Source organism: Gallinula chloropus, assembly GCF_964237585.1.
Source record: "Gallinula chloropus genome assembly, chromosome: 17".
In the NCBI taxonomy this organism is placed as follows: Eukaryota; Metazoa; Chordata; class Aves; order Gruiformes; family Rallidae; genus Gallinula; species Gallinula chloropus.
The window spans coordinates 11,852,418-11,879,304 of record NC_140102.1 but is presented as its reverse complement, the minus strand read 5'-3'; the positions used below and the strand labels follow the sequence as shown (position 1 = coordinate 11,879,304).

The window sequence follows — 26,887 nt, the reverse complement described above, 5'->3', positions numbered from 1 at the left end:
GCACAGAGGGATACTGCCAGCCCCAGTCTTACCTACAAGCATGCTGACACTAAGCAGTTCTATGTCCCTAGAAACACCTGGTCTAAAGGACAGTCCCAGCAGCATCTGGACTTACCCTACACAGACATGCTTGAACTGGGCAGGGCAGAGCATGCACGGTTTAGCCTCTACCACTTTGCCACTTGACTTAATGACACTTAAGGCTCCAGCAGTGACACTCAGCATTTCAGTGTGAGGTTAGTGGCTGGACATGATGATCTTAAGGGTCTTCTCCAACCTAAATGAGTCTATGATTCTACCTAATGTTGTTGCTTGCTACACCAATAAGCTGGCTTTAATTAAAGTCCCACTAGGATTTTAAATTACTTCTAATGCTTCAACAATAAAATTGAAATAATTCAATGGACAAAAGCAAACAAAACTGAGGCTTTGTCCATCCTGGAAATACTTGTGGGCAGGACACAAACTCAAGTCCATCACACAACCAAAGTTGAAGTAAAATCCATTATTTAAGGTGCATTAAGTTTGTATGTACATTCTGAGAATTAAAATTCATTGAGCCAAAAAAATTACAGTCAATTCTACTTCTGAACAGGAGAATCCACTCAGGGTTAGGCTACAATTTAACAAATTCACTTCTGAAGTTCATTTGTCCCATTTGCCAGCTGTATTCCCTTTAAACATTTCCTACCACCCTAGCTAACCTGTCCTGCCAGTGTTCAGCTGGGCTCTTGAGATGAGGTTGCTCTAATTCTGGTGCAAGTCTCAACTCCCTGCCACCCCTGAATAAACTAAAGCATTTGGTTTCCTGTTGTTAAAGATTTTGATCCTTCCTTCTCAGAGACTTGGTTATGGGACATAACAAATGCTTCCCCCAGTCCTCCAGCCAGTCCAGTTAAACCTCAAGCACTAAGACATCCAGGGAAAAGGTCTGCTTTCTACATCCCATCTGTGCTGTCAGAGAATGGCAGATTTTACATTTCTGAGAGGCAGATGAAGAGCACTGCAGATACAATACTGCAGTATTAGTCAGCTTATGTAGGGCACAGATACAGCAAAAGTAGTTCAAAGGAGAAACATGAAATAGCAAACACACTGAGAGCTCCTATTTCACATGAACACTTTAGGTACAGCCCCCTCATTTCTGATGTGGGATTTTTCTCTCTGTTCAGAACCTGGTTGCTTTTAAACTTCTTTCTTTTTCTTTTTTTTTTTTTTAAGTTATTGGCCAGATAGTTTTAGGCTTAAGCAACTGTCCCCCTACACACAGCAGGAGGAAGAAAACTACTTTATCTGAGAAGATAAATGTTCCATCATCACAGTAGCTGGTACTGAGTAGGGTTATGAAATGTATCTTGGCATTTCAGCAAGGAATGGCACATTTTATCATCTACATTATAATGAGATAGGGTCTCTTTCAGGTCTCCTGGTAACCTCTACTAAATAATATTGCAACACTACATTCCAAAGAACTTTGAAAATGAGGAAAACAATCATTTGTGAATATAAAGACCTGTCCAGCAAAGTGCAATGGATCCTATTTCCCCTCCCTTGCAGAAGAGTAAAAAAACCCCAACCCAACAAAAAAACCCCAGACATTCATTTAATTAAGGACAGCAGGAAGTCTCAAATGACTTGGTTTGAAAATACTCCCCCTACTTTCTGGAAATAAGCCTGAAAAATGATTGAAATGTTAATGAACTTGCACTTACTATGGAAATAAACTACACAGCAGAGACACTGAGCTATCACTGAGATGTTCAGCACTGAAGTGGTGCTCACATAGGCAACTGCTGCTACTCAGCTGGGAAGACTGAACATGCCACAGCCATACAACTGTGGATCTGACTAGCAACAGCACAGCAAGAGAACTGAACTACAGGGGTAAGGCACCAAGAATCCTCCATTTCCTTTAAACAATTGTAAGTCATCTACCATGGTGGCAGCTTTTGATTGACAAACAACTCCAAAGCTCAGATCTGACCTCTGTCACTGCAGGACACCAGAGGCTTTGAGACAAACGAAGCCATCCCAGCCTCCAACCTACCCTCCCCCTCTTCTGTACTAGCATCTTCAGTGTACCAGTACCAGTACCTGTGCACCAGATTCTGGAAGTGATCTAGATTTAAACTAACCCAAGTGAGGGGAAAAAAAAAAAGACAAAAAAAATTAAATACAAAAAGGTTTGTTTCAGCCCAAAATACTTTGTTGTGCTGTATAAATCTTGGTGCCTGCCTTTGTGGTACAGAGTGGGAAAGAACTGCTTCTTCAACAACTATGCCAGAATAAAATATTCATGAACTGCAGCACTACACAGCAAAGGAGCAGAGGCCACTGGCACTTCACTGCTGAGATCACAGATAACAAGCAATTACTTTGTCTTTCCACTTAGTCTCACTGAATTACTTATGCTAAGTGGTGCTGAAAGTTAAGAACTGTCCTTGGCAAAGATGAGTTTTAATTTCACTACATTTATTTCTGTATGAGCCATTTTAAGAAAAAAGACTGTTATTTCAGGTCTACACTTACTATACTTGTAACATCGTTGCTACTACTACCACCACCACAAAACACACCCCTTGCAGCTTTGCATCTCTATGAAGACTGATCCAATTTAAAAAAAAAGAAAAAAGGAAAAAAAAAAGGTGCAGTCTGACCTATAATACATTATACAGCCCATCAGAACTAAACCACCACACAGCCCATCAGAACTAAACCACCACACAGCCCATCAGAACTAAACCACCACACAGCCCATCAGAACTAAACCACCACACAGCCCATCAGAACTAAACCACCTAACAGAGTGACTGGGGGGCATGGGGAGGGTCACTTTTTACCTGGCTCTCCCTTGCCTGCACGGCTAGGAATGGTATGGGCATGCAGCAAGCCAACAACTCTGTTCAGAGCAGTAGGCAGCTCCTCTTGACACCAGGATTCATCTAATTCACACTCCGGTTTCATCAGGCGCAAGGTGACGTGGCTCACTAAAGTACCTGGTATGGAAGAATAAGGACTCCATGAGAGGACTAAAACTGAACATTTCTGGAGAGAAAAACTCCCTGGAACAGAGAGATTCAAGAATTGTAATAAATCCCTGTGCTGCAGCCCAGGCAGCAGAACAGGCACGGAGAAGGAAGAGCAGCCCCAAGGCTTGCAGGCTCAATTCATACACATGCATGTGAGCTACACTCACATCCTCCAAACTCTGCAGAGGGGAGACAATCCCACTGCATCAAGTGCTACTGAGAGCATGGTCACCATGGCTAGACACTCCTTGTCTTTCTACCCAGTGGCAGAATCTCTGAGACATCACAGTCATCTTCCTAAGCTCTATTCCAGGGTGGTTCTTCCTCTTGGCTGTCTGTGATACATGGTCACAATCCACAGCTTGTTAAGAGCCAGGATTTTCAACGCCCCCAACATATAAATAGTTGCTTAAAAAGCAACTGCAAATACTCACCAAAGGTTTTCAGTCGAGCAGGCATGACACAGGAAGCTAAGGAAAGGAAAGGATCCCTAACCCTTGGAGCAGCCAAAGGGGATCGAAAAAGCGGCAAGAAGGAACCGACGAGCCCAGGGATGTACTGAGTTAGACCAGGAGGCTTTCTCTTTATCACAGTGTCCAGGAGTCCTAGAGCTGTTTCCAGCTCATTATCAAGCTGTAAGAGAAACAATTCAAAAGATCACATAAAACCTCCATGGGGGGAGAAATCAAGTCATTAAATCTGATTTCCAGTGAAACAAACAAATAGGGTCTTGCTAAATATTTACTCTGCTTCTCTATCTTCCCTTTATCAAAATTTCCTCAGTGTCAGTAGCTGTGGAGTTGGCAATAGAGCTGACCAAAACTCACCTCCTTCAGACGTTTCCTTATCTGTGACTCCCTTTCCAGCTGTGCATGCATCAGCTCCTTCTGCTTGCTAGTCAGCTGCACCTCATCCTTTATTCCTTTCTTCTTCTTTATTTCCTGCAGTGGAGTACAGAGACATTAAAAACTCAAGCAATTAACAACCCTCACATAGTCAGGTAAGAAATTTGGACACATTGGGTGGGGTTTTGTTTCAACATTTCCTTTTAAAACAGCATCAAAATATTTATCCAAGCATGTCAAACCTTAAGCAAAGACCCAAAATGGAAATTGGCAGGTTAACAACACTGCAGTGTCCCATTAGCAGCATAACACCAGTTTCTCCCAGGTTTAAACTGGTTGCAAAGTACTGGATACTAATACACAGCACTAGAGCGGCTGGGCGCATCATCCTCCCCAGAGCAAACAGAACTCAACCTTTACTAAGAGGATGCTCCAGTCAACCCAGTACATTCTGTTCCCCTCCCCTCACCAAATTCTTCCCCCATGTCCACCTACTGCTCTGGCCAGACTGGACAAAACTCTTGGCTCCCTACAAGGTGGAAGCATGGATTTAACAAGCCTTACCAAAAGAGTGATATGAGATACACTGAAGAAGAGGCAAAGAGAAAAAACAGGTACTACCAACTAGTAAGCACACTCACAAGTAAGTAGAATACCACATAAATTGATACAAATAGATATAAGAGAAAAGAAACTAACATGTCCAGATATAAGAGCAGACAATAAGTATTTAGAGCAGTTCAGAGGATCTTTCCCAACAGTGCATGCACAGATGCCAGAAGCCATGTGACAAAACCAACTGGACAGCCTGCTGTCAGAACCCCCACTGATGGCCTTCTTATAGCCATCAACTCACCTCCTTCAGCTCCAGCTCAATGATCTGTTCCTTGAAGGAATAAGCTTTGTTCTCTCTCTTCATGTTGGCCTTTTTCATGCTATCCTGTTGAGCACTGAGAATGAAAAGCAGAGAAAAGAATCAATGCTGCTTTGGGCTAAGATCCCAGCACACCAATCTGGGGAAAAGCATCTGACAATCCCACTCAGCTGCTGGCTAAATGCCAGGAGAAATCAATCCTCAGATCCACAGAGAAAAGAAGTTCTCAGGTCTTACCTCTGTATTATAGATTTGTCATACAGCTCTCCCTCTGGGGTCTTCATGATGGCAAATTCCTCTCGAGTAACCTGGCACAGAGCTGGATTCGCCATTGATGTCGAGATAATGCTGATGAGCTGGGGGAGCACTCTACCAGGTGAAAGCAGAGACAGAGATCCCACTGCATTCATAGAAGACTATCAAGAAAACAAAGGAAAAAACATTATTCTCAGTACTCCTTGACATTGTCTCAAAAACATATGCCCTGTTAAGGCAGCCCACGTTATACTGTAATTCCTAATTCCTCGTTCAGCTGGTACTTGAATCTCATCTAGAATTCCACTCAGTTGCTGGTACATACATTCCTTCCCCTTTCCACCAGAGAAATTCTCTCTGAACCACCTTTTAGACAGATCTCCTTCCTTATAGGCCTGTTAGTGCTTAACTCCTCCAGAAAACTCTCCTGTTCCACAGAATCTCCCAAAAGTAAAGCAAAGCAAGCAGGAGTTTAGCACCTGGTTTTCTGGAGCATAGGCAGTGATCCTGGGTAAGATGTCATTCAGGTGTTTGGTAATGAAGTCTTTGGGATCTATCTTCATCTTGATGAGGAGAGCTGGCCAAAGACCCGGCTGCACTGCCACTAGTGAGAACAATAAATGAGCATCATTAATATGGAGCAGACTGCTAACAATGAAACAGTGTCAGAAACCCATACAGTGGTCAGGAGAGGGGTCTTATCCCTTTACTTACCTACAGATGGATGATGGCTCACCAGCAGCATCTCCAGAGCCAGCTTTTCTGGCTCATGGGAATCCACATCAAGCCCTGCCACACTTGAGATGACACAGAGTGCCTCATGAAGGACACGAGGAGGAACATAGGTCTTCCCTAGCTCTGACAGCTCTCCCGACTCCATCACCAGGACCTCATGAGGCAGAACCTGAGTGGACAAGTTGTCATTAACACATCACACTATGTCTTCCTGAGCCCTGAGCACGCTTCCCTGCAGCAACACCACACCATATGCCAGCAGTCAGCTCCCTCTGTCAGTACCAACAACCTGAAGCTTTCAAAGGGAAGAAGTGATAAAGGCTTATCCAGGCTGGAGGTTGGTGGCCCTGCCTGTGGCAGAGGGGTTGGAGCTCTGTGATCCTTGGGGTCCCTTCCAACCCAGACTGGGCACAGAGATGACAGAGAAAGACAGACTAAGAATGGAGGACTATACTAGATTTGGCAAGCTGAGGTAAAATAAAGCCAAAATGATCCTGTTTGGCAGAGAGGACTGGAAAAGATTGAACCAGCTGGCTGGGAACACTGTGCCCAACTTCTGCAGTCTAATTTTACCCAGTATCTTTTCAAAAATACTTTATCCAGGCTGTATCTGTTACACGTATGTAGCCCCAGGCCTGGCTCCTCAGTAATGCAACTTAATCTATTATACAACTTGATGTGGCACTGGTTTAGCAGTGTGCCCAGCAATATACTGCTCATTCTCTCCTTGTTTATGGTTATAATAGTAGTATTTCTGCTACATTTGCTTTAAATAGGCAGCCTGAGCTATAAGCCAGGGCCAAAGAAATAGGCCATTGTTGTAGTTTTGCATGGCTGGGTTCTGGTGGAGGATGGGGCTGCAGGGGTGGCTTCTGCAAGGAGCAGCCAGAAGCTCTCTGCAGGCCCCACGGAGCAAACACCAGTCGACTCAAGGAGTTGTTGCTGACCAAAGCTGAGCCCATCAGTGATGGTCACAGCACCTCTGGGAATCACAGTGAGGAGAAAAGAACCGCCAGCAGCTGCTTTTTGCCCCCAGAGAGGGAGTGAGAAGATGTAAGAAACTGTGCAGAGACCTTTATATACAGGGAAGACTAGGCACACCACAGACACTGGTACAGTAACATGCAGTAGTCTAGCATTCCAGATCATACAGTAGGAATCAGATCATACAGTAGGAATCAAATCTTCTTCACATCACACTTTGTCAGTAGTAACTGCAAATCTAGGGTAGGGAGGTGACTGGCAGCATGCAAACAAGTGGCTAAGCACAGACTAGGCTTCTGGACTACTCACCTTGTGAGAACTGAGGATGACTTTCAGCTCCTCCAAGAGCCCATAGGCCAGTTTGTAGCCACCCAGAGAGGACAAGAGCTTCTTAACTGTTTGATGAGCCTGTCTTCGAACATGCCAGGTCCGACTCAGCAGCACTGCAACAAGGGCACGATGGTACTGCCTGGTAACAGAGAAACACACAGGTTTAGTGAGGGAGGCAGCTCTGCAAACCAACTGGACAGAAAAGCACAAAAAGCTCCATATTTTGTGTGATGTCCTGAGCCCACCCTCTCCACTGCCCACATTAACACTCAGGGATCAGATGCAGAGCAGTGGCAGCAAGAGCAGTCTACGTACTGAACTTTGCTTTCGGGCAGTCGTTGTGCATGATCCAGGAGAAGGCGTTCTGTCAGCTGCAGCACTGTGCACATTGCTGGGGGGAGAGACAAATGTTTACAACAGTGTGAGATCCATAAGGAAACAGATGGTTTTTTACCTGAAAGCAAACAAAACTGCAAGCAGGACACATTAAAATAGCTGCCCAAATTGAGCCACTACATAATCTCAGTGAAGCCAGAGACAAATCCAACTCAGATCTGCCAAGACTGGAAACAGGACTGTAATTTCATAGAAGTGTTGTCAGCTGGATCCCAGGTGAATTTTCCTGACCACTATGTGTAGCCTATTTCTGTCTAAGTCAACAGCACAAACCAAAGGATAAACACAGTGCTCGCAGCATCAACACTGTCAACCCCTGAGTGCTGCCAAAACATCTCCAGTGACAATAAACCCCACACTGAATTCATAGAAAAGTACATAATGCTATTTGAATAGTAGCCTTGGTATTTATCTCATACTCTCTTCTGAGCTTCAACTGTCACTGGACCCTTTGGTTTGTCTATCACTGTTCAACCATATCACAAACACAGGAGCAGAAAGCCCTGGAACGTGGGGTGGGTTATAACTCCCAGTAAGGATGGTACAGCAGACAGTTTGGGGATGTTAAGCATGTCAACTGGATGTTTTTGCCTAAATAACCAGTAACAAATCATGACAATGTTGACTCTCAAAATATCAGTGTTAGTTTTTGGAGCTAATGTCCTAAGGGAGCAATATAAAATTCTCCAAATCAGGTTGTTTTAGGGTATTTGCAGACTTGGGAGGGAAAATGAATGGATATACACAACAGCTTCTAGAAATAAGGATCACAGCAAGTTAAAGAAAAAGTCTGCTCTATGCCACTTAGAAAAGTTCACCTCTTCAAAGCTTTGTACAAAAGATCAATGAATTAATTTCAAAGAAATGATTCATCAAATCGTTTCCCAAACTTGCAGTTTAAAATCTAGCCAGCAATGTTTTCTGTTGGGCACTTGGCCATTATTTTTTCAGTTAATTTTTAAATACAAGAGAACAAAACAGAGCATAGAGACACTAATTTATAACCCCATTGATTTCTTGTTATTACTCTTCCCAGTGTCTTAAGATATTCACCTACATGTTTTCTTCTCCAGTCTTATGTTACTTTTTCCCATCTTCTTCCTAATTTTAGGCTTCTCCACATCCCTTAGACTGGCTGCAAGTATTTGCTTACAAACTGGAACACTTTTTGTATCCAAAACACTTTCACAGAATATACAATTTGGAATTACAAATGTTTGATAACTCAGGTTCATTATTAATTGTCAAATTTATAGACTACAATTAGCCCAGCTGTTCTTCTGAAGGAGCAGCTCTTCATTTTAATCTGAAACTAGATCCTCCAAGGAACATACAACAGGGCTACAGCAACAGCAGCTCTCACAAGTAACAGAGTTAAACAGCAACCAGATACACAATAACTGGCAATTTACCTTCCTCTGATGCAGACTGCAAGAACTTCTCAGATGTAAAAATCTGTTTTTTCTCATCCAGAATCAGCTGCCAGAAGCCACTCAGCTTAGACTCTGCCAGGAGAATAGGTGTGTATCAAGGACATTTCAAAACAAGTCAGAACTTACCAGGGTGCATAAAATACAGTAGAGTTCCATCTCCTGAAATCACTCAAGTTACTTCTAGTTTTACTTGTCTCCAGTTTTGAAGCTACTCATCTCTCACTCATAGCTATAATCATGCCAAAAAAACCCTGCTGAAAAATACTCATTTCACTTGTGAAATGTAAAGTCTGTTTCACCTAATCTTTCACAGGACAATTCTTCCTAAAAACAAAGGAAATGAGGAGACTGGTGTGTTGCTTTTGGTAGATAGAACACACCTGGATTTTTTATCCTGGCAAATGTATGAACTCAGACAGTTCCTGGAATATCCTCTAAGGGCAGACAGATTTCCAGTCCTTGTGCTTTCTCAATACTACACAAATAAAAAGCAAGTAATACTTCTAATGCACCTGTCAGGTCCTGGCATGTAAAGTCTGGGTGAACATCTTCTGTTGGAATAAAGAGCAATACTGCCCTAAGCAAACAGAAGGTGGAATATGCCAAGCCACAGGACAGCAAGAATTCCTCACTGATATAAGGAGAGAGATGGGAAATCCTTCCCTGCTTTACAAAAGGGCAACAACTCTGTACAGAAACAGTACTGAGATTACAGAATAGTATCTCAGGCACACTGTCAAGGCTAAGCATTACCCTCAGAACCTGTTTCTACTGGATTCTACCAGATGTTTTGTGACCTTACCAGTTTGTCCTTCGATTACAGACATTCTGCAGATCAACAAAGCTGCAGCAACTCCTTCAGTTACCATGGGAACCTGAGTACTTTGAGATGCTGCTTTTTCTACTGTCTGAATCAGCATTGGCAGCAAGTCCACTCCCTGTAACAATGTGTCACCTGAGGAGACAGAAAGAGACAAGTGACAAAACACCACAGCCCTTACCACAGGGATATCAATGGCTTTGCTGGTGTCAAGAGACAAGGAAAGGAACCAGACACATACTGGGAGGACTCTGGAACTCTCAGAGTACTGGCTGCTCACTACTACGATTAAAGCTTATCTATGAAAAGCTGAATGATAACCACTTCAGTTCCTCTTCTCACAGATACAACAGTCCCACTTCCACATGAGTTTCTGTTCATGGGATGTAAAAGACAGGACTAATTCAGTTACATAAAAGGATTTGGTTCCAATCACAGGAACTCTGACTTCAAAGACTTCCCTGAGCAGGAAAGTAAACTCCTAGCAAGTTGTCACCTGTTCCACTTCAAACACTCCCAAGTCAAGGAACCCCAGTGATCTGTGACCCTTGCTTGCACATAACCTGAGCTCAGAGTTCCTGGTACTTCCAGAATCAACACCTCACACCCAATACTGGAAAAGGAAAGAAGAGACTTGGTGATTCTGTGTGTTGAGTATTTGCAGGCAGTGTTTAACTGTATAAACTCCTCAGAGTCAGAATCTCTATTTTCTTTATGTCCCAGTTGGATGGGACACTGGGTGGGCCAAAGCAACAGCAGTCAGCATTGCCATGGCTAGTGGATTATTTTAGAATACAAATGCCTTGGGCCGTGGTCCCTTGAACAGCTGCACACATCCCACATGCCCCAGGCCCGTGGCAACTTCAGGTCTGCTGCATCAATGTCTCTAAAAGGGCCGCCATCCTGGGACACCTGAGCAGTTTTAGAGTGAGTTTTTCAGTCCTGTGATAGCACAGAAATTCCCAGGAGCCACAACAGAAACATGTACAATTACAATTTCACTCATAGCCATATTGAGAAGGTGATGGCTAACCCATGGCATCTGTCCAACACACGGAGTTCTCGACCTCCAAAGCAACCATGTACCATCCTTCCAATGCACACTGCATCCAGAAAGGGAGATCCCACATACAGGCATCAGACTGATCACCTGCTGACCCGTGGATGACATGGATGAGAGTCAAAGACAGTAAGGCCAACAGAGGCAAAGCTCAGAAGGATGAGCAAAAGTTTAGAATGTCTGTAAATCTTCATTTCAAAGACATAAGGTTTTATTTTTCTGTATTTTTGTTAAACCTTCCAAGAACCAAAGCCACAGACCAGGATCCCAGTCTGCTGGGTGCTATAAAAACAAAAGCATGGTCCCTGAGCTGAAACCTTATTGTTTAATCATAAGACAAAAATAAAGCAATCAACAATTACTGGGGGGGTATATGATAACACAGCACAATGGGCAGCAATGCTAGTTATAGGAGACAAACCACCTTTACAAACTTGAAGGCAAAAGAGAGTTCAAGGAGAAATACAAAGGAGGTCAAGGAACAGATACTGCCTTACAAAATCTTTCCTAACCCATGCAGCTATTGACTTGTATCAGGAGGTACAAAAGTTGATTACTTTTCTCCTAAGCCACACAGTCAAGAGCTATTAATAGCTGTAGTATTGTATTGTATTGTAGTGGTACCTTTGAAAGAGGCTAGCATGCACTGCAGGTAGGCATGTCTCACAGCTGAAGTGGAGGTTTTGAGGCTGAAAGCTTTCTTTAGCCATTCTACCAGCTTCTTAGGAACTTCTGTGGTGAACCGAGCACACCAGAGAGCCAGGACAGAGACAGCATGAACCAGCGTGCCCTCGTGGACTAGGAAGGAACAGCAACCTCATGTCAGCAGGGCAATTGCATAAAACAGAAACATCAAACAGAAAGCAGGAAACATCAGGAAAAGAATGAATGTGCTTCTAAGGGACATGGGACTGTCTCCGTGGGGCTGCTCCTCAGAACATTTCATGACATGACAGGCAAGAATCCACGTTTATCCTGAACAAAAGGCCAGGTGAAAATCCCACTCAAGACAAAAGCAGCTTAGCAAACCCAAAACAAAGACAAGAGGCCTCACCTTCCTGTTGCAGGAAAGGGATGAAAAGCTCAGCCACAGTTCCAGCTAGAGCTTGGCTAGAGGATCCAGAAACCACGTGGTGACTGAGGCTGCCAATCCCTGGAAGGACAGATTTCTCTCATTAGTTCTCAAACTACCAGCACTTGGTGCAAAATCTAAAACCAAACCAGAAGATCCTTCACATTTCAATCCTTGCACAGACATCTCTGTCTCATCACTACATCTGGATGCCCCATCCACCATGTACCAACACTGCAGGACCTCTGACTTCATTTTTACCCACAATACAGTCATCTTCCTTGCAGAAACCATTTTAGCCAACAATTTCCTTTGAATAGAAAGTAAAGAACTGGCACATGGTATCCAGCACCCTCTATGACATTAACCAGAATTTGGAAGGACAGGCAAGGAATCCTGAAGGGTTAAGTACAGGTGCTTTTCACTCAGCCTTCTGCTGAAGCTTCTCCACCTTTCCTCTAGGATCCTCACCTGAAAGGACACTCATCTTCTGAGCAACAACTGTCAACTTCCCTTCTGAGCCTGCCAACAAGAAACAAACGGGTGACAGCTGACTCACAGACAGACAATGGTTATGTGCTACAGCAAGAGCCTTCTCTACAAATACAACAGCTTGCCTGTTATCCCCATCCAGGCTGAGCCACCCCTGCCACACAGGCAGCTAAGGACAAAAGAAAACAAGACACATGGAAGTCCTGGAAGCCAGGAAATCTTCATTCACCTCCACTGCTCACCCAACAACATACTCACCCCCTAAGATGGCAAAAAGGTGTCTGCCCAGCGACTCCACAGCCGAAGGGTCACTGCACTGGCGAGCCAAGTTCTTTAATGCCACCACTGCTTCATCCATCAGCTGCGCGCTGTTGGACTTCAGGTGACCTAGGAAACAGCACCCAAGCTAAGAGCTCCTTACAACCAACTGCATGGAATCAGCAAGACAAGCACGTGTCTCTACATGTGGCTTGACTCAGTTTCTGGAACCATCACGTGAACTACACCAGTTCCAAGCTACAGCATCCTCCTCCCTCCCATATAAAACAGCCTCTTCACCAGCAATCAGGCTGTCAGAGGTACCGCCAGCAAGTTGGAAGAAAGCTTTATTCTGAGTTCATCACTCCCTCCAGAAGTGAGAGTACTTACTGGCCAGTCCTTTCACAATGTCTAGAGCATACTGGCTGAGATCCAGGTTCACAGATACGAGCAAGCAAGAGATGGCTGAAGACAGAAGAGAGAATGGCATATTACACTTTGCTAAGCAACTGTTTTCAGCATTTTCATACACCCTTCTCCAGAGTTTGCATCAAGAGCAGACAGGGTCAGTAAGGAGTGGGAACTAAAAACACTGACATTGATTCCAAATGAACAGATTAGTTCAGGATTATTCTTAGCACTCAGCTGTGGAGTTTTGTCCACAGTGCAAACAGTAGCTATCACATACCCAGACACTTGGGATCACACCACAAATGTTGCTTCTCCACATCCAACCCTTAGATGCCAGACAATCCTGCCACCTACACTCACAGGACAGAAAGCACCGTCCAGAGACACACAATCCACCACAGCTCTAGACTTCTAAGGAACAACTGCTCGTGCTCCCTGACACAGCAATGCAGAGAGATGACACACTCACTTTCAATTACGTTCTCAGGGCTCCGGAGCAGGGATTTCTGCAGGGTTGGCAAAACCAAGTCCTTGAATTCAGCATGAGACATGTAGCGAAGCAGCGGGGAACAGCTGTCCTGTGAAGGGAACACAGCACTCAGCACAGCAGGGGACACTGCACATAGGACACAAGCACATCCAGCTCTGCAACAGCATGTCTCACCAGCACGTGCTTCTGAGGCTTTGTCTTGCTCATAAGGATGGTCTTCAAGTAGAAATCCAGAAGAGCACTCTAAACAAGCAGAAACACAAAGTTACAACCACATCACAACCTAAACAAAGCTCTCCACACACCATTGGGAAAATCCAGGCTTGACACCCCACCTCATCCTCCCCCAGAAGCTTTGCTTCCATCCTCACATGCAGAAGCAGATATCTGAGCCCTCTGCCCTACCCTTCAGCCCAACTCACAAATGCACCAAGACCTAAATGTGTATCTAAGGGATCGATGTGAAGTTCCAACCTCATCAAGACATCTGTCCACCCCCCTTCTCTACAGTGAGAAGTGACACTACTTACTGCAAAACCAAAAGAGCAGTGTGGCAGATGTACCTTGTGGTGTTTAATAACACCCATCTCCTTCTGGGCTGTGCAAAACTGCACCAGAAGTCCCAGCATTGCAGCGTAGCTCTGGTTCGGTTCAAGACCAAGAATGACAGTTAGGTACTGATCCACCAGATCTTGGTTCTGAAGAGAAAAATAGCACAGCATGTTAACACAACAGAACCCAGAGCAGCTACTGAATATGGTCACTTAAGGCATACATCACCTCCTTCCACAGCCTGTTCAGCTTCTTCATGGCCCCATCCACCGCCTGCTTGTGAGAACCTCCCAGGACTTCCAAAAGGAGCAAACACTGAACCTCTACCTGCCAAGGGAAACAGCCCAGAAAACCTTCATGCCCCTGCTTCTCAGAGAGCTCACAGCAAACAAGACATGTCAGATGCCAGTCACTAGCTGAATCTGCTTGGGAAACAGTCCTTAGGTCATGTTAAGTTCTTCCAACACACACCACTTTGCAGAACCACGCACAACAGTTCTTGGAAACCCTGACTTTGAAAACAGCAATTTGTATCAGATTTCTTTCTCTTCTTAAAATGTGTTCCAACTCTATCCCAAGGTGCTATGAGCATGGCTGCAGGTCCAGGTTGTGAAAGCAGATGAAAAGAAAGCGAAAGCCTACTTGACAGTGTATGATGGAATCTCACACACACCCATGTCAAGGGAAGCCCAAGGAATTCACAGCACGATGCAGGCTGCACCATGGAGGCACCACCAGCACACCTAGCCTAGAAACACTGGTGTACCCCACAGTATGCAGAGCAACTCTGTGCAGGTGCAAGACTACCCCACTGTCATGCTTTATACACCTCCTGCCTTCTCCAGCAGAACAGGAGAGATCAAAATAAACCAGAAAGCAAAAAAGATGGTCAAATACACCTGGATTTTGAAGTGGCATTGTCAGTTACATCCAGAATTATTTGCATCATTTCAGCAACTTAAAAGACAGCAGACACATTAAGTCCTTATCTGCAAAGGGGTATTTCTGCAAACCAAAAAGAACCTACCATTTTTTTCCATGTTTCTCCCTGTCTCTTTTCAGGTGTTGGGAAGACCGTGCGTACAAGCAGGCACGTCCAGGAGAGTGCCAGCAAGGCTGCAGATCCACTGCTCTTACTGTTGGACAAACAGGAGGAGGTTAATCTACAGCTCCCAGTTGGTAACTTACACCTAGTAGTCCATCACAGATTTGTCTTTACCCAAGTCAGAACATGAGCTCCCAAGTGAGGCAATATTATCACAGATAAAAATACAGCTGCAGTCTAAGCATTCAAAGGAAGTGATTACTCCTCCTAAGCTCCTCTTTAACACTTAGAACTTCTGAATGGCACCACAAGGCCAAGTCTTGCCTGCTGGGAACACAAAACCTCAGCAGAAGAAAGGCCATTTTTGGATCTTGGCAGTGTCATTAGAGAAATGAGTTAAATACTTTGCCAACTAGGAGCGCTCAAAGAAGTGACTCAAGATTTCTCATCTGCTGCTCATCTTTACTGTCAGAGCTTCCCAGCCTCAGATTGCCAAATCATTTCTCAGCTTACATTCCCTCCTGGCACACTACTCAGCTCTGGTTTCAGCTCTCTCTCTCTCCTCCTCCTCCACAGCAGGTAACGGGTATCCCCTTGCAGCTCCCCGAGCGCTACCGCAGAGTGAAATACAGGAAGGCCCCTTGCACCCAGAGCCAGCCACTGCGACTGAAGGGTCAGTACCACGTCACTGCAGGTCCTTAAACCAAGATCAGCTCTTTTTCTAAAAGCTGCCCTTCCAGCTGACCACAGCAGCACTGCAGGACAGCAGTCTGTGGCCTCTGTCAGCTGAACAAACCCTCTGTCCCCTTTTGGAGCCACTGGTGCTCCCAGATGCTACCACAAGACCACACCAGTCTGTTTCTCAGCTCAGCTTCCAATTGCATTACCTTCCTATCTACGACACGGTCTTGAATTCCACCACCTGAACAAAAATGAGCAAGGAAGTTCTCTTTCCTAATCATTTTGAAATCTATTTCTTGATAAAATAGTTTATTGCTCATCTCTCCAGACCTGAAAGCTAATCAGACCCAACCCACCAGCAGTAACACGGAGATAATCCTCCTGCTTTCAGAGAAGACATGAAAAAGGCACAAGAGGAACATCTGAACCATCACTAACAGCTTTGCCTCTCAAACATCTTTAACGCCTCTGGCACACAGTACCAGGAGCATCACTCTGAACACAAGAGCAACTCAGAACGGCTTCCACACAAGGAAACTCATCCAGCACCTGGGAACTCCAGCCTTGCCGCTGATCCCTGAAGACTGAAGCGACTGCAGAAGGTTTTTGGCTGTTGCATCTGGCTGGGACTCTGCCAGCTGCTGCAGTGCCAGCTGCAGGGCTCTGCGGGACGCTGCATCCCTAGAAGGGAAAACACATCTCTGTGAACAGTACAGACCTGGCCAAGGCTACACCTATTTCTACACCTGCATCACACAAAGGACATGGTTTTCTCATTTTAGCAGTCAAGCTAATGGTTATTTTCTCCTCTCTGTTCCAGGAAGAGACATTTCTGGCAGAAAGCTCCATTCCCTTCCTCAGCTGAAAGAAGTTATGTTGAGGTTCTCCAGCAGGTTGCAGAAGAAAACACAGGTTCTAACAGCTTCTCCACAACAGGCCACAATATAATCTAGTCTAGAAGTGTCTAAAAGCTGTCTAAAGGCACCTGTAGTCCTGCTTCATGGACATTCATTCTTGCAGTCTGACCACAGGATACAGGTTTTAATTACAAAAGTCAAAGTGAAACATAAGGTAAGTGTTGGGAAACTTTTTAATTTCAAACATAACTCACAAGCCTTATGACTAGAAGGCACCATCCAGTGTCCATACACATCTATGAGATGCTGCACAGTAACATTTCCAGACACTCCATAACAATTTAACTAATTAAACACATAAATACTGACAGATTAAACAGCACAGCCTCCCCACATCAAGTTACTCACCGGTATCGATGAAGAGTAAGGCAGAACAGTTTGCAAAGGCCTTTCACTGCAGCCTCTGGAAGATCTGTAACAGAATCTATTTCAAAACACTTCCTCACGAATCAGCGAGTTCCTTACCTCTAACACAAACATCATTCCCTTCACAACTAACACCTCACAGCCTCTACACACCCATGAACTCATCTGTGAAGATCACAGGCAAGAGTTCTCTCTTTTTACAGATTTTATGCATGTTTTTAAAGTAAGGAAAAATTGGAACACACGCTGTTCCTGTCAGCTTCAGGAAATTAGGTACATCAGAAAGATTCTCAACTGTTTTCTTCAGAGAATCACTAGGTTGGAGAAGACCTTTGAGATCACTGAGACCAACCACACCAGTCCTCTACTAACCCATATCCCTAAGCACCTCATCTACCCATCTTTTAATTACACCCAGGGTCAGTGACTCAGCCCCCTCCCTGGGCAGCCTGTTCCAATGCCCAACAACCCTTTTGGTGAAGAACTTTTTCCTGATGCTTGCTCTGACCCTGCCCTGGTGCAGCTTGAGTCCATTCCCCCTCATCCTATCACCTGTCACTTGGGTGAAGAGACCAACACCCACATCTCTGCACCCTTCTTTCAGGTAATTGTAGGTGGTGATAAGGTCTTCCCTCAGCCTCCTATTCACCAGGCTAAACACCCCCAGCTCCCTCAGCCACTCCATGTAAGGTTTGCTCTCCAGCCCCTTCCTTCTGGTTGCCCTTCTCTGGACACTTTCCAGGACCTCAATGTCCTTCTTGTAGTGAGAGACCCAAAACTGAACACAGTACTTGAGGTGCAGCCTATTAACATGATCTAAAGTGTTCCACACTCACCCCCTCCCCACACTGCTACACCCAGCACTAACTGGAAAAGCAAACACACCAGTAACTGGAGTTCTGTGTTAGCGCCAAGCCCCATGCTTAATGAACGCCACAAGAAAGCACAGGCTACTCCTGCTTCAGGATAGGACCCCACAAGCTTCACAGTGCCTTTGAAACAAAGTGTTTTAACCAGCAGAGTGCCCCAAAGCTGTTACCTTTCCCAGAAATGCATTTTCCCAGCTCAGTGAGGATCTCCCTCCGTTCCTTCACGCTGGCTGTAGTTACTTTCACCGCAAACCGCTTCAGTGTGTCAGAAATCTAAAACACAGGTGGAGGAAAAAGCCCATCAGCCTGGCTCTGCTCTCACACAGAGAGCACAGAACATGTCACCTGCTGCCACACCACCTTAGTGTGACTGATTGTGGGCACACACAGTCCTACCTGCAGGGAAAGGGCCCCTGTGCCTCCCATGCAAGGCAGCTCAGAGACCTTTCTGTCCGGCCAAAGGATGACTCTGCCTTCACTGTGCTAACCCAGGCCCTGTCTAACCTACATCTGCTCCTCCAGAAGTAGGGCAGAGTGAGAGGTAAGACAAATGACCTAGAGTACAGGACCTTTCAAAAGCACCCCAAAAAAATATACATTTCAGGAACACAAAGGTGCTTTTCAGCTCATGTCACCTCCTAAAGCCCAGGCAGATGACCCAGGGCTGACAGGAACACTGCTCTGTGGTTTCTGCTGGCAACAGTTGTGAAATTCTCAACAGGATCCCAGCAAAGGAACAAGCTGCTCACCTTGAGTCACCTCCAGGATTAACACACACATCAACGGGACCCAACAGGTTACAAAAGGTTGTGCCTTGCAGTGAAAACCCTTCCAGGAGCTATCAGTAGCACCAAGAGAAGAAAGAAAAAAATTCCCCAAAAAAGTGGGGTGGGGGGTTCATGCCTCTGCTTTTGCATGCCTGGAGCTACAGTGGGACAGCCTGGGACAGCTCGAGGAGTTTAACTCCTGTAAGTAGCTTGTATCAGCTCCCAAGTGGAGACAGTGAGATGTGCTGGAAAGACTAAGGAGGAATTTCAATGATCAGTGTTCTGCCCCTGGGGCTACTGAAAGCATCTCCATGGGGTTCCAAGTGTCACTCAGGACAGAAGACTGTGTGTGGGCTGGACAGGGCTCTGCCAGGTCTGTGCTGACGGGTTTTCTGCATTCACAACTCAGCTCTCAAGAAAGACCTTTTAAGATTCACCTCTTAAACTGAGTGACTTTGTATCTTAATAGTAGTTGTTGTCACCATCTTATGGAAGGGCAGCAAATCAGTGTGCATTTAGAAACTCAACAAAGCTGTTCTGCCCCTCTTTGAGCAAAGCTCCATCAGTTTTGCCACAACAAGCTTTTTCCAAGCACAGGAAACCTCCATCCTTCTCCAGAGCTGCCTTCAGTGAAGGCTTTTTGCTGCCTGAAGGAAGAGGAATCCTGTAGAGACACCCACACCTCCCTGCCCAGGTGACCAACCTCACACCGAGCTCTCCTTAACACCCAGCTGAAAGCAGGGCTGCACCCTGAACATGCAGGTACAGGTCAGCCTGTGGAGGAGGAGGATGTCTTACCACCTGAACCGACAGCAGCAGCTGCCATTAAACAGCCCATCTTCTTTCAGACCTTTTAATTACATGAGTTCATGGCAGACAAACTCAAACCACGCTGTGCTTACTCACAGGGCTTAATCACAAGCAAGGAGGCGTACAGACAAAAAATAACCCCCACATTAAAATCACTCCAAGAGCCTAAAAATCAAAAATACAGATCCCAAGTCACACTACAGGCCTGTCCCAGCAGCTCGGTGACCGACACAAACTGCATCTCCACAGCCTCTGCGGAAGAGCCCCTGGGACAGGCTGGTTTTCCCTTTGCCGCTCGTTTTATTAGGAGGCACAGGCACAGCCCGAGGAAGGCAGAACCAAGCAGCGCTGCTGCAAGCGCGGGGCACGGTCGCGGGCGGCGCCGGCAAGGCCCGGAGCCCCCGGGAGCCGAGGAACGTCCAACTCGAGGCACCGTGCCGGGAGGTAAAAGCCCGTCGGGGCGCACGGCCGGACCCTGCCGGCCCGGGCACAGCCCGCAAGGCCGCGCTCAGGGGCCCGGACCGGGGAGGGCGCTCGGGCTCTGCCGGGCCCGGCGCGGGGAGGGGGACGGGACAGCAGCCCCCGCGGACCCGCCCGAGGACCCGGTCGGTGCTCGTGGCGGTCGCTCGGCGGGAACTCGCTTCGGCCGCCGCCGCGCCCCTCCCCGCCCCCGGGCTACCGCGACCCCCGGCTCGGCTGCCAGGGTCTGGCGCGGCCTCCCCGCGGACGGCCCGGCAGGCAGCGCCGGCGCGGCCTTCTCGCCCAGGGCCGGCCGCCACGTCCCCGTCTGGCCGCGGGCGCCCAGCCAGCCCCCGCCGACGGGCCGAGGGAAGGCGGCGCGGCGGCAGCGGGCGCGGCCCCGGGCGGACTCCCCGGCAGCCGCCAGCGGGCCGCGACCGCCGCGCCACGGGCCCCTCCCGCACTCACCTGCGTGTCGGCCGCCATGGCGCCGCCCGCGACCCGGGAAGCGGTAGCGGCTTCCGGCTGCGGGCCGCGCGCGGAGCACGCCGGGGCGGACCCGTCTCCATGGCGACAGCGCTGCTGCCGCCCCGTCCGGCCCGGCCCCTCCGCACGGCGCGACCCAGCCCGGGCGCAGGGAGCGGGAGGGCGACGGGCGGCGGCCCCACGGCCAAACCGCCCGGCGAGAGGCCTCCGCTCGGCCCCGGCCGCAGCAGCCGGCCAGGGAGGGCCGGGCCGCCCTCTGCCCCTCGGGGGCCGCAGCTCCCCAGCGCCCCGGGAACACACCACGGCCGCGGGCACACAGGGAGGTGTAAAAGAGCTCTTTATTTCTGCCATTGGACCAGATCTGACACACACAGACACAGGCGGCTGCTGACAGTTAGTCAAAGAGACCGAAGCCCATGTCCTCGTCAGACTCCTCCGACTCCTCCTTCGCCGCTTCTTTGGCAGGAGCAGCAGCAGCAGCAGCAGCCGGCGCGGCCGTTTCGGCTACCACGGGCACGGCAGCCACAAAAGCAGAGGGGTCTGCCAGGAACGCCTTCACCTGCAAAAGCAATAAAAAGGTGAGCTGGAAGGAAAGAAGCCTTTTGAAGGACCAAACCTTCGGTGCCACGCAGGCTGTGCCTGCCAGCAGCACAACTGATGAATTCTTGGCAGCCACACACGATGAACCAGGGCAGGGAGGAACACCAGGGAATTCACCCATCTCTTGCCACCCACACACAACACAGGGAGCAAGCACCTCTTTTCAGGGACAGCCCCTCCCACACAGGTAGGTCCCTGGGTCCTTTCACACCAGGGGACACACGAGGTGTTTCTGTCCAGGGGCCTGGCTGCACTGCCAGCCTCACGCTGCCGTTACCTTTTCAGCCAGCGGGAAGGTGTAGTCAGTCTCCACGGCCACGGCGAGGACCCGCTTGTACCCGTTGACAATGGAGTGGGGCACAGAAGCAATGGTCGGGTACCCAATTTGCAGGCAGACGCTGGCCACGTTACGAACACCCTGTGAGGAGAGACACTCATGTTTCTGTGCTCTGAGAAGCAACCTGGACTAGAAACCACGGTACACGACGGCACATTTCACACTGCCAGCGTAACGAGGCGCAGCGTGCACAAACACCACAGCTCCAGTGGAATCAGACACAGATTTAAATGGCCTCAAGCGTGTTCTGAAGTGCCTACAGGAGGAACTCCTCGCCAGACCATTTCTGCAGGGCACTGGGAAAAGCTCCTGGCTCTGCAGGAATTGCCATAGGGTCCTGCTGGCTGCCAGCACAAATCAGCAGAAGAGGTGGAATAGAGAGGGAACAGGTTGTAGCACTCACTTCCAGGAAACGCTTATGCAAGGTGTCCTCAGTGATGTCCAGCACTTCGGGATTGTAAATGCTGCCGTTGTCAAAGACCTGCTGAATCACCAACCCAAAAGAGAAGGGGGAGATGTTCAACATGTTCAGCAGGGTGGCTTCGCTGGCGCCCACTTTGTCTCCAGTCTTGATGAGCTGCACATCGCTCTGAGGAAGTAAGGAGAAAAGGGGTCAATAGGCACCAAGAAGTTCAGGCACATTAACATAAACAGGACACAAACACCCATTGCCAATGGCAACAGATAGAACTGAAGGAACAAAACCAGGCTCTGCAAGTGGAGAAAGGCCTTCCTGCAGGTTCCTCCAGCAGAGCTTAACCACGCAGCTTAGACCTGATGGAGAACTTAAATCCCCCCACAATGCACCCCCAAGCCAGGCCCAACATCTTCTTTCAACCTGCCAAGACTTTACAGCTCCATCAACCACCACAATCAGGGCTCTCCAGTCGTGGAAGAGCTTTAAGGACAGCAGCATGTTGTTCACTAACCAGAATTTCAATGGTTCCTCTGGAAATCTTCGTGGTGATGCCCAAGGCTTGGAAAAAGGAGGTCTTCTCAGGTCCAAGACCTGTGTTCTGGGCTGGCACAGTCACATCACAAGGAGCAATAGCACCAGCACGGGCAGCAGCTGGCACCTGGAGAAATGGAAAACAAGAAGCTGAAGTAATTGTCATCTCTCTCTTGGATCTCATGGGATGGTGTCAACCCCACCCTGAAGTGTTCCTCCAGGGTGGGCAGCACCCAGGCACCCACTCGAGGCAGATGGATGAAATGTAGCAGTTTGGCTACAGCTGCTGCAGCCTTGTTCCAATCTTGAAGACTCACAATAATCAGGTAACACACCTCACACACACACCCTGAGTTACACTTTTACTCCCAGCCCAGTGATGCAGCAGGGGCTGATCTCCCTTTACCTTGTTAGCCAGCAGCATGTCTCGGATCTCAGTCAGATCCTCCTTGGTGAACACAAAGCCCACATTCCCACGGATGTGAGGCAGCAACCTGAAGGAAAGATGACAGCCCTCAGTTCCACTTCTCAGGCAAGGCCTGCTCCTCCCAAACAAGAGGTTCCAGGAGTACATTCAGACAGCAGTACCCACTTTTCCAATGCAGGGTTATTCTCCAGGTGACCACGAATAGCCTTGCGCATCATAGTGTTCTTCCCCATCAGCACAACAGCCTTCCCACGCAGGGACATACGGATTTGCTGCATTTGCTTGGATCCCACATTGTCTGCTCCCACAATGAAACATTTTGGGTAATCATCCAGAAGTTGCTATAGCAAGAAAAACACTGTAACCACGCAAAGAGATCTGGACCAGCACACAAAGCAGCACTGAAACCACCAGCGGGTTAAAGCGAACGAAAGAACTCTCAGAGGTCTGGAAACGCTCAGCTCCAGCTGAGCCAGGAAGTTCAGCTTCCACTCTGATACCAAGCTAGACCCCTCAGCCAGTCATCCCGAGCTGCCACAGCAACTTCCCGCTGATCCGGACCGAATCACGGCTCCCCACGCCAGGCCAGGCCAGGCCGCGCCACCCCACCTTTCTCCCCAAGGCCGCCGGCAGGCCCTGCGGGCCCAGACGGCGGCAGCGCCCACCAGGCCCGGGCCTCCTGGGCGGGCCTCAGCCCGCCGGGACCGCGCCGACACTCACGATGATTTTCATGAAGTAGTTGGACTTCCACGTCGCCCTGTCTTCCCTGGGCATCGCGGCGGTGCTCCAAGGATCGCCCGGGGGGTTTAAAGACGAGACGGGATCTGCCAGGGAGAAGCGGCTCAGGCGGGGCCCCACCCTTCCCTTCCCTTCCCAACTCTTCCCCACCTCCACCCCGCGCTCCCCACCCGACGGTCCGGCCGCGGCCCAGAGCCCGGTACGGTGCCGGTCGCGGTGCCGGTCGCGGTCCCGCTCCTGTCCCCGTCCCCGCACGAGAGGCCACGCAGCGCACCCACCTCCACGAGGGCTCCGGGAAAGAAAGGCCGGAGGGCGGACCCACCTCCTTTTATATCGCGGCTCGTGCCCAATCGCAGCGAGCCGCGGGCGGACGCCCGTGCACCCCATTGGCTGCCGCCGCCTGTCAATCGGGGCGGGCCGGCGCTCTCATCGAGCAGCGCGCCTGACGCGAGCGGAAGGCGCAGGCGGCGCAGAGGGCCGTGCGGCTCGGGGAGGCGCGGCCTGGGGCGCCCCCTGGCGGCCGGAGGAGCGGCTCCTCGGGCCGGTTCCCGCCGGCGGGAGGGTAACACAAGGGCCACACAGCGGCAGTGACGGCAAGAGGTTTATTGGCGTAACCAGAGCGCGCGAAATAGAGAAGCGACCGAGCCGAAGCGCAGCTGTACGCGTACAAGCGAGAGAAGCGCCAGGCCCGCCCCGGGCAGCCTCCGCTCCCCGTGCCCCCCCACAGCCCCAGCGCCCCCCCGGCCGCTCGCACGGGCAGGGCCGCGGCCCAAAGCACAGGACGGGGCGGTGCGGACACCGCAGGGGCAGCGCTGGAGCGGCCCCGCCCGGCGGCAGCCGGACCAGCCCCGAACCCAGGCACGGTCCCGCGCGGGAGACGAGCCAGCGCCCGGCGGGCCCGGCCCCGGCCCCGCACCCTGCGCCCAGGGGCGCCACTCACACAAGCCTCAGCTGGGGGTGAGGTAGGGTACAGGCTCCCCGGCCAGGGAAACTGAGGCACGGCCTCCACAGTCTGCGGCTGACAGCAGCAGCTTCTCGCCCCTCTCCCGCCACAACAGCTTCGCGCTGTCCCAGCGGGGCCAAACGGAGTTGCCCTTTTCAGCGAGACGCAACACACGGAGCGTAGAAAGGTCCCGTTTAAGTCACATCAGCTCCAGAGGTGAAGAGACAAACGCATGAAGGTCTCTGGCCTCGGGCTCTCCCAGGGCTGTGCTCGGCCCCGCTGCCGCAGCTGTCGCTCTCCTGCTTCCGCAGCTCCTCCCGGTCTCACCCCCACCAACCGGGGTTTCAAACAGCCTCAGGGACCCCAGCTGGCAGCGAAGCACCGTGACAAAGTCAGGCGGGACAGGAACCCATGGATCCCAGCCTAAGGTCTTGCTGGTTCCTGACACAGTTGCCCCCAGCCCCCTAATGCACCTGCCCAGCTGAAAAGCAGAGCCCAGGCTCCATGGGGATATTGCTGTAGCGCTCTGGAGAAGGAATTACAAGCACCGCTGCTTCGGCTGGTACCACAGAGCACTGGCGTGTGATGTTTCACCTTCCATAGCACCCTCCAGGCAGAGACCTAAAAGTGCTTTAGCAAACGTGAACTAAGCCTCCCAATAACCTCACAAATCCAGGCTAAGCTGCCCCCATTTTACAGATGGGGAAACTGAGGCACGGTAAGGTTTAGTGACTGGCCCAAAGTTACACAGCTAGTCAGGAACAGAGTCTGTCGCTCCCCATTTCTCCTCCTTAGTCACAGGACCTCTTTCTTCCACAGCAGAAAAGGAATCCCTCCCCTATTAGCTCTGTTCTGGATTCAGGTGGCTGAAGAGAAGAAAGCAAGGGTGAAGGTCTGAGCTCTCTTCCCCCTGCAGCACCATATTAAGACTCACTATGACGTCCTGGAAGCTCGGCTTTGGGAGAATGGCAGGTGATTCAAATACAGCAGTTTACAAGTTACAATAAAAACCAAAAAACACACTTTTAGGTGACCCAGAGGAGGGGGGGGGAGGAAAGCTAATCACAGTTCACCTGCCTGTGCTAGGAAAAAAATATTACAAGTTACATTCCCTTCCCTATAGATTCCAGCCCCTCCCAACCCGCAGTAAAAATAAAATATTGCATGTTAGTTAGGCTTAACAAAGCATTGAGGTTACAGTGCAGCAAGCCAGCACAACTGGCATACTGCCTAGAAGAGCACAGCTTGATATAAAAAGTTGCTTCCTTAAAATCACTTCAAAACCAATTTCTGTATAAGAGGATTAAAAGCAAAGTAGATATGAATTCAAAATCAGTGTAGAAATCTACAGTTCTTATCAAAGACAGGATACAGTATTCACTTTGATAGTAAAACCCCAAGTGTGTCACACACACAACTAACCCAAGGGACTTGTTATACCAGTAACAGTCAATATAAAAGGTTATTGCTCTAGCATCTCTCAGTAGAACATGTTTAATAAGAGCACAGAGAAGTGAAATACCAAGGGCTGACAGGTCTCATTAGAAAAAAAAAAAAAGGAAGAAAAAAGGATATAAATTTTAGGTCTTTTCTTTTTCCTGGCTTCTTAAACCCCTCTAACTTCTCCCTGCTCTTGTGACAGTTTCAGGCCCCCGTAGGTGGGACAGTCTGAGCCAGACGAGTGCACGCACGTCATTCGCTCACGACAGGGGTGGATGAAGAAGGCTGTGTTCTAACATCTCTGCACTGCTTTTAAAGAAGGGATGATGCCTCTTCCTCTCTCCCAGGAGAAGCAGATGCCCTGAGCAGACCTGGGTGCTGACAGAGGAGAGGATAGGATGTCACTCACAGGAGCGCACATCTGTGCTGAGGGACGGTTGGGGCTTACTCCACCTCCTGCTCCAGTGTGGTGAGAAAAGGCAGAGAATAACAAACTAGGGGAAAAAATTTGAAAAGGAAAAAAAAAAGAAGAAAAAGGGAAAAGAACCACCCCACACAGTAATATCTTGATTCCTCTTAAAAAAAGAAAAAGAAAAAAAAAGTGGTATTGTCTCCTTACAGTGTACTGGAACTGGAGAGACCCTTGCAAGGTTCTTGGCTGCCTGCACTGACACTCTGACCTCAGCAAGCCACACGTGGCACATGGCTCTGGTATGCAGAGCCAAGGTGACCCAGAGATCACGGTGCCCTCACTGTGCTACTGCTCAGAGTGCAGGCATGCAGACAAGAGGTGTCAAAGCAGAGGGCCACGTGTCAGGATTTGCTCAGGGAGCTGACACTGAAACCCACTGGAAGAGGCTCCTCCTGTCAGGGGGACTGGGTAAAAAAAGATCTCTCCCAGTTGGAGCCCTGGAGCTAAGCTCAGCGCCAGCCACACACAGACACGCGCACCAACGAGGGGACCTGGCCTCTCTGCTCAGACACAGCAAGGGCATTTCCAGTTTAATGGTCCGTCTC

The 26,887-nt window shown here is 49.0% G+C and overlaps 2 protein-coding genes across 2 annotated transcripts in view; both read right to left on the bottom strand.

The window, feature by feature from the left end:
* GCN1 (GCN1 activator of EIF2AK4) overlaps positions 1-20,436 on the bottom strand; it is a gene marked incomplete at its 5' end in the record, with an annotated part of 43,032 nt that extends 22,596 nt beyond the window's left edge. The window contains 25 exons of the mRNA XM_084271828.1: positions 2,841-2,996; positions 3,464-3,662; positions 3,857-3,970; positions 4,731-4,824; positions 4,986-5,164; positions 5,483-5,607; positions 5,718-5,907; positions 7,032-7,191; positions 7,368-7,443; positions 8,861-8,953; positions 9,684-9,836; positions 11,386-11,559; positions 11,816-11,914; positions 12,305-12,355; positions 12,584-12,712; positions 12,974-13,048; positions 13,464-13,572; positions 13,659-13,727; positions 14,048-14,182; positions 14,265-14,363; positions 15,064-15,172; positions 16,312-16,443; positions 17,028-17,091; positions 18,085-18,187; positions 20,419-20,436. Coding sequence (XP_084127954.1) covers positions 2,841-2,996; positions 3,464-3,662; positions 3,857-3,970; positions 4,731-4,824; positions 4,986-5,164; positions 5,483-5,607; positions 5,718-5,907; positions 7,032-7,191; positions 7,368-7,443; positions 8,861-8,953; positions 9,684-9,836; positions 11,386-11,559; positions 11,816-11,914; positions 12,305-12,355; positions 12,584-12,712; positions 12,974-13,048; positions 13,464-13,572; positions 13,659-13,727; positions 14,048-14,182; positions 14,265-14,363; positions 15,064-15,172; positions 16,312-16,443; positions 17,028-17,091; positions 18,085-18,187; positions 20,419-20,436 — 2,905 coding nt within the window. The remainder of the gene's footprint in view (positions 1-2,840; positions 2,997-3,463; positions 3,663-3,856; positions 3,971-4,730; positions 4,825-4,985; positions 5,165-5,482; positions 5,608-5,717; positions 5,908-7,031; positions 7,192-7,367; positions 7,444-8,860; positions 8,954-9,683; positions 9,837-11,385; positions 11,560-11,815; positions 11,915-12,304; positions 12,356-12,583; positions 12,713-12,973; positions 13,049-13,463; positions 13,573-13,658; positions 13,728-14,047; positions 14,183-14,264; positions 14,364-15,063; positions 15,173-16,311; positions 16,444-17,027; positions 17,092-18,084; positions 18,188-20,418) is intronic.
* Positions 20,437-20,756: 320 nt separating this feature from the next.
* On the bottom strand, positions 20,757-23,776 carry RPLP0 (ribosomal protein lateral stalk subunit P0). Its single transcript, XM_084271946.1, has 8 exons — positions 23,766-23,776; positions 23,470-23,573; positions 22,915-23,090; positions 22,729-22,816; positions 22,303-22,449; positions 21,777-21,962; positions 21,314-21,454; positions 20,757-20,995 (listed from the first exon to the last, which is right to left on the bottom strand). The coding sequence occupies exons 2-8, from the start codon at positions 23,521-23,523 to the stop codon at positions 20,831-20,833; spliced, it is 957 nt and encodes a 318-aa protein (XP_084128072.1). The 5' UTR covers positions 23,524-23,573; positions 23,766-23,776; the 3' UTR covers positions 20,757-20,830.
* Positions 23,777-26,887: the final 3,111 nt, after the last annotated feature.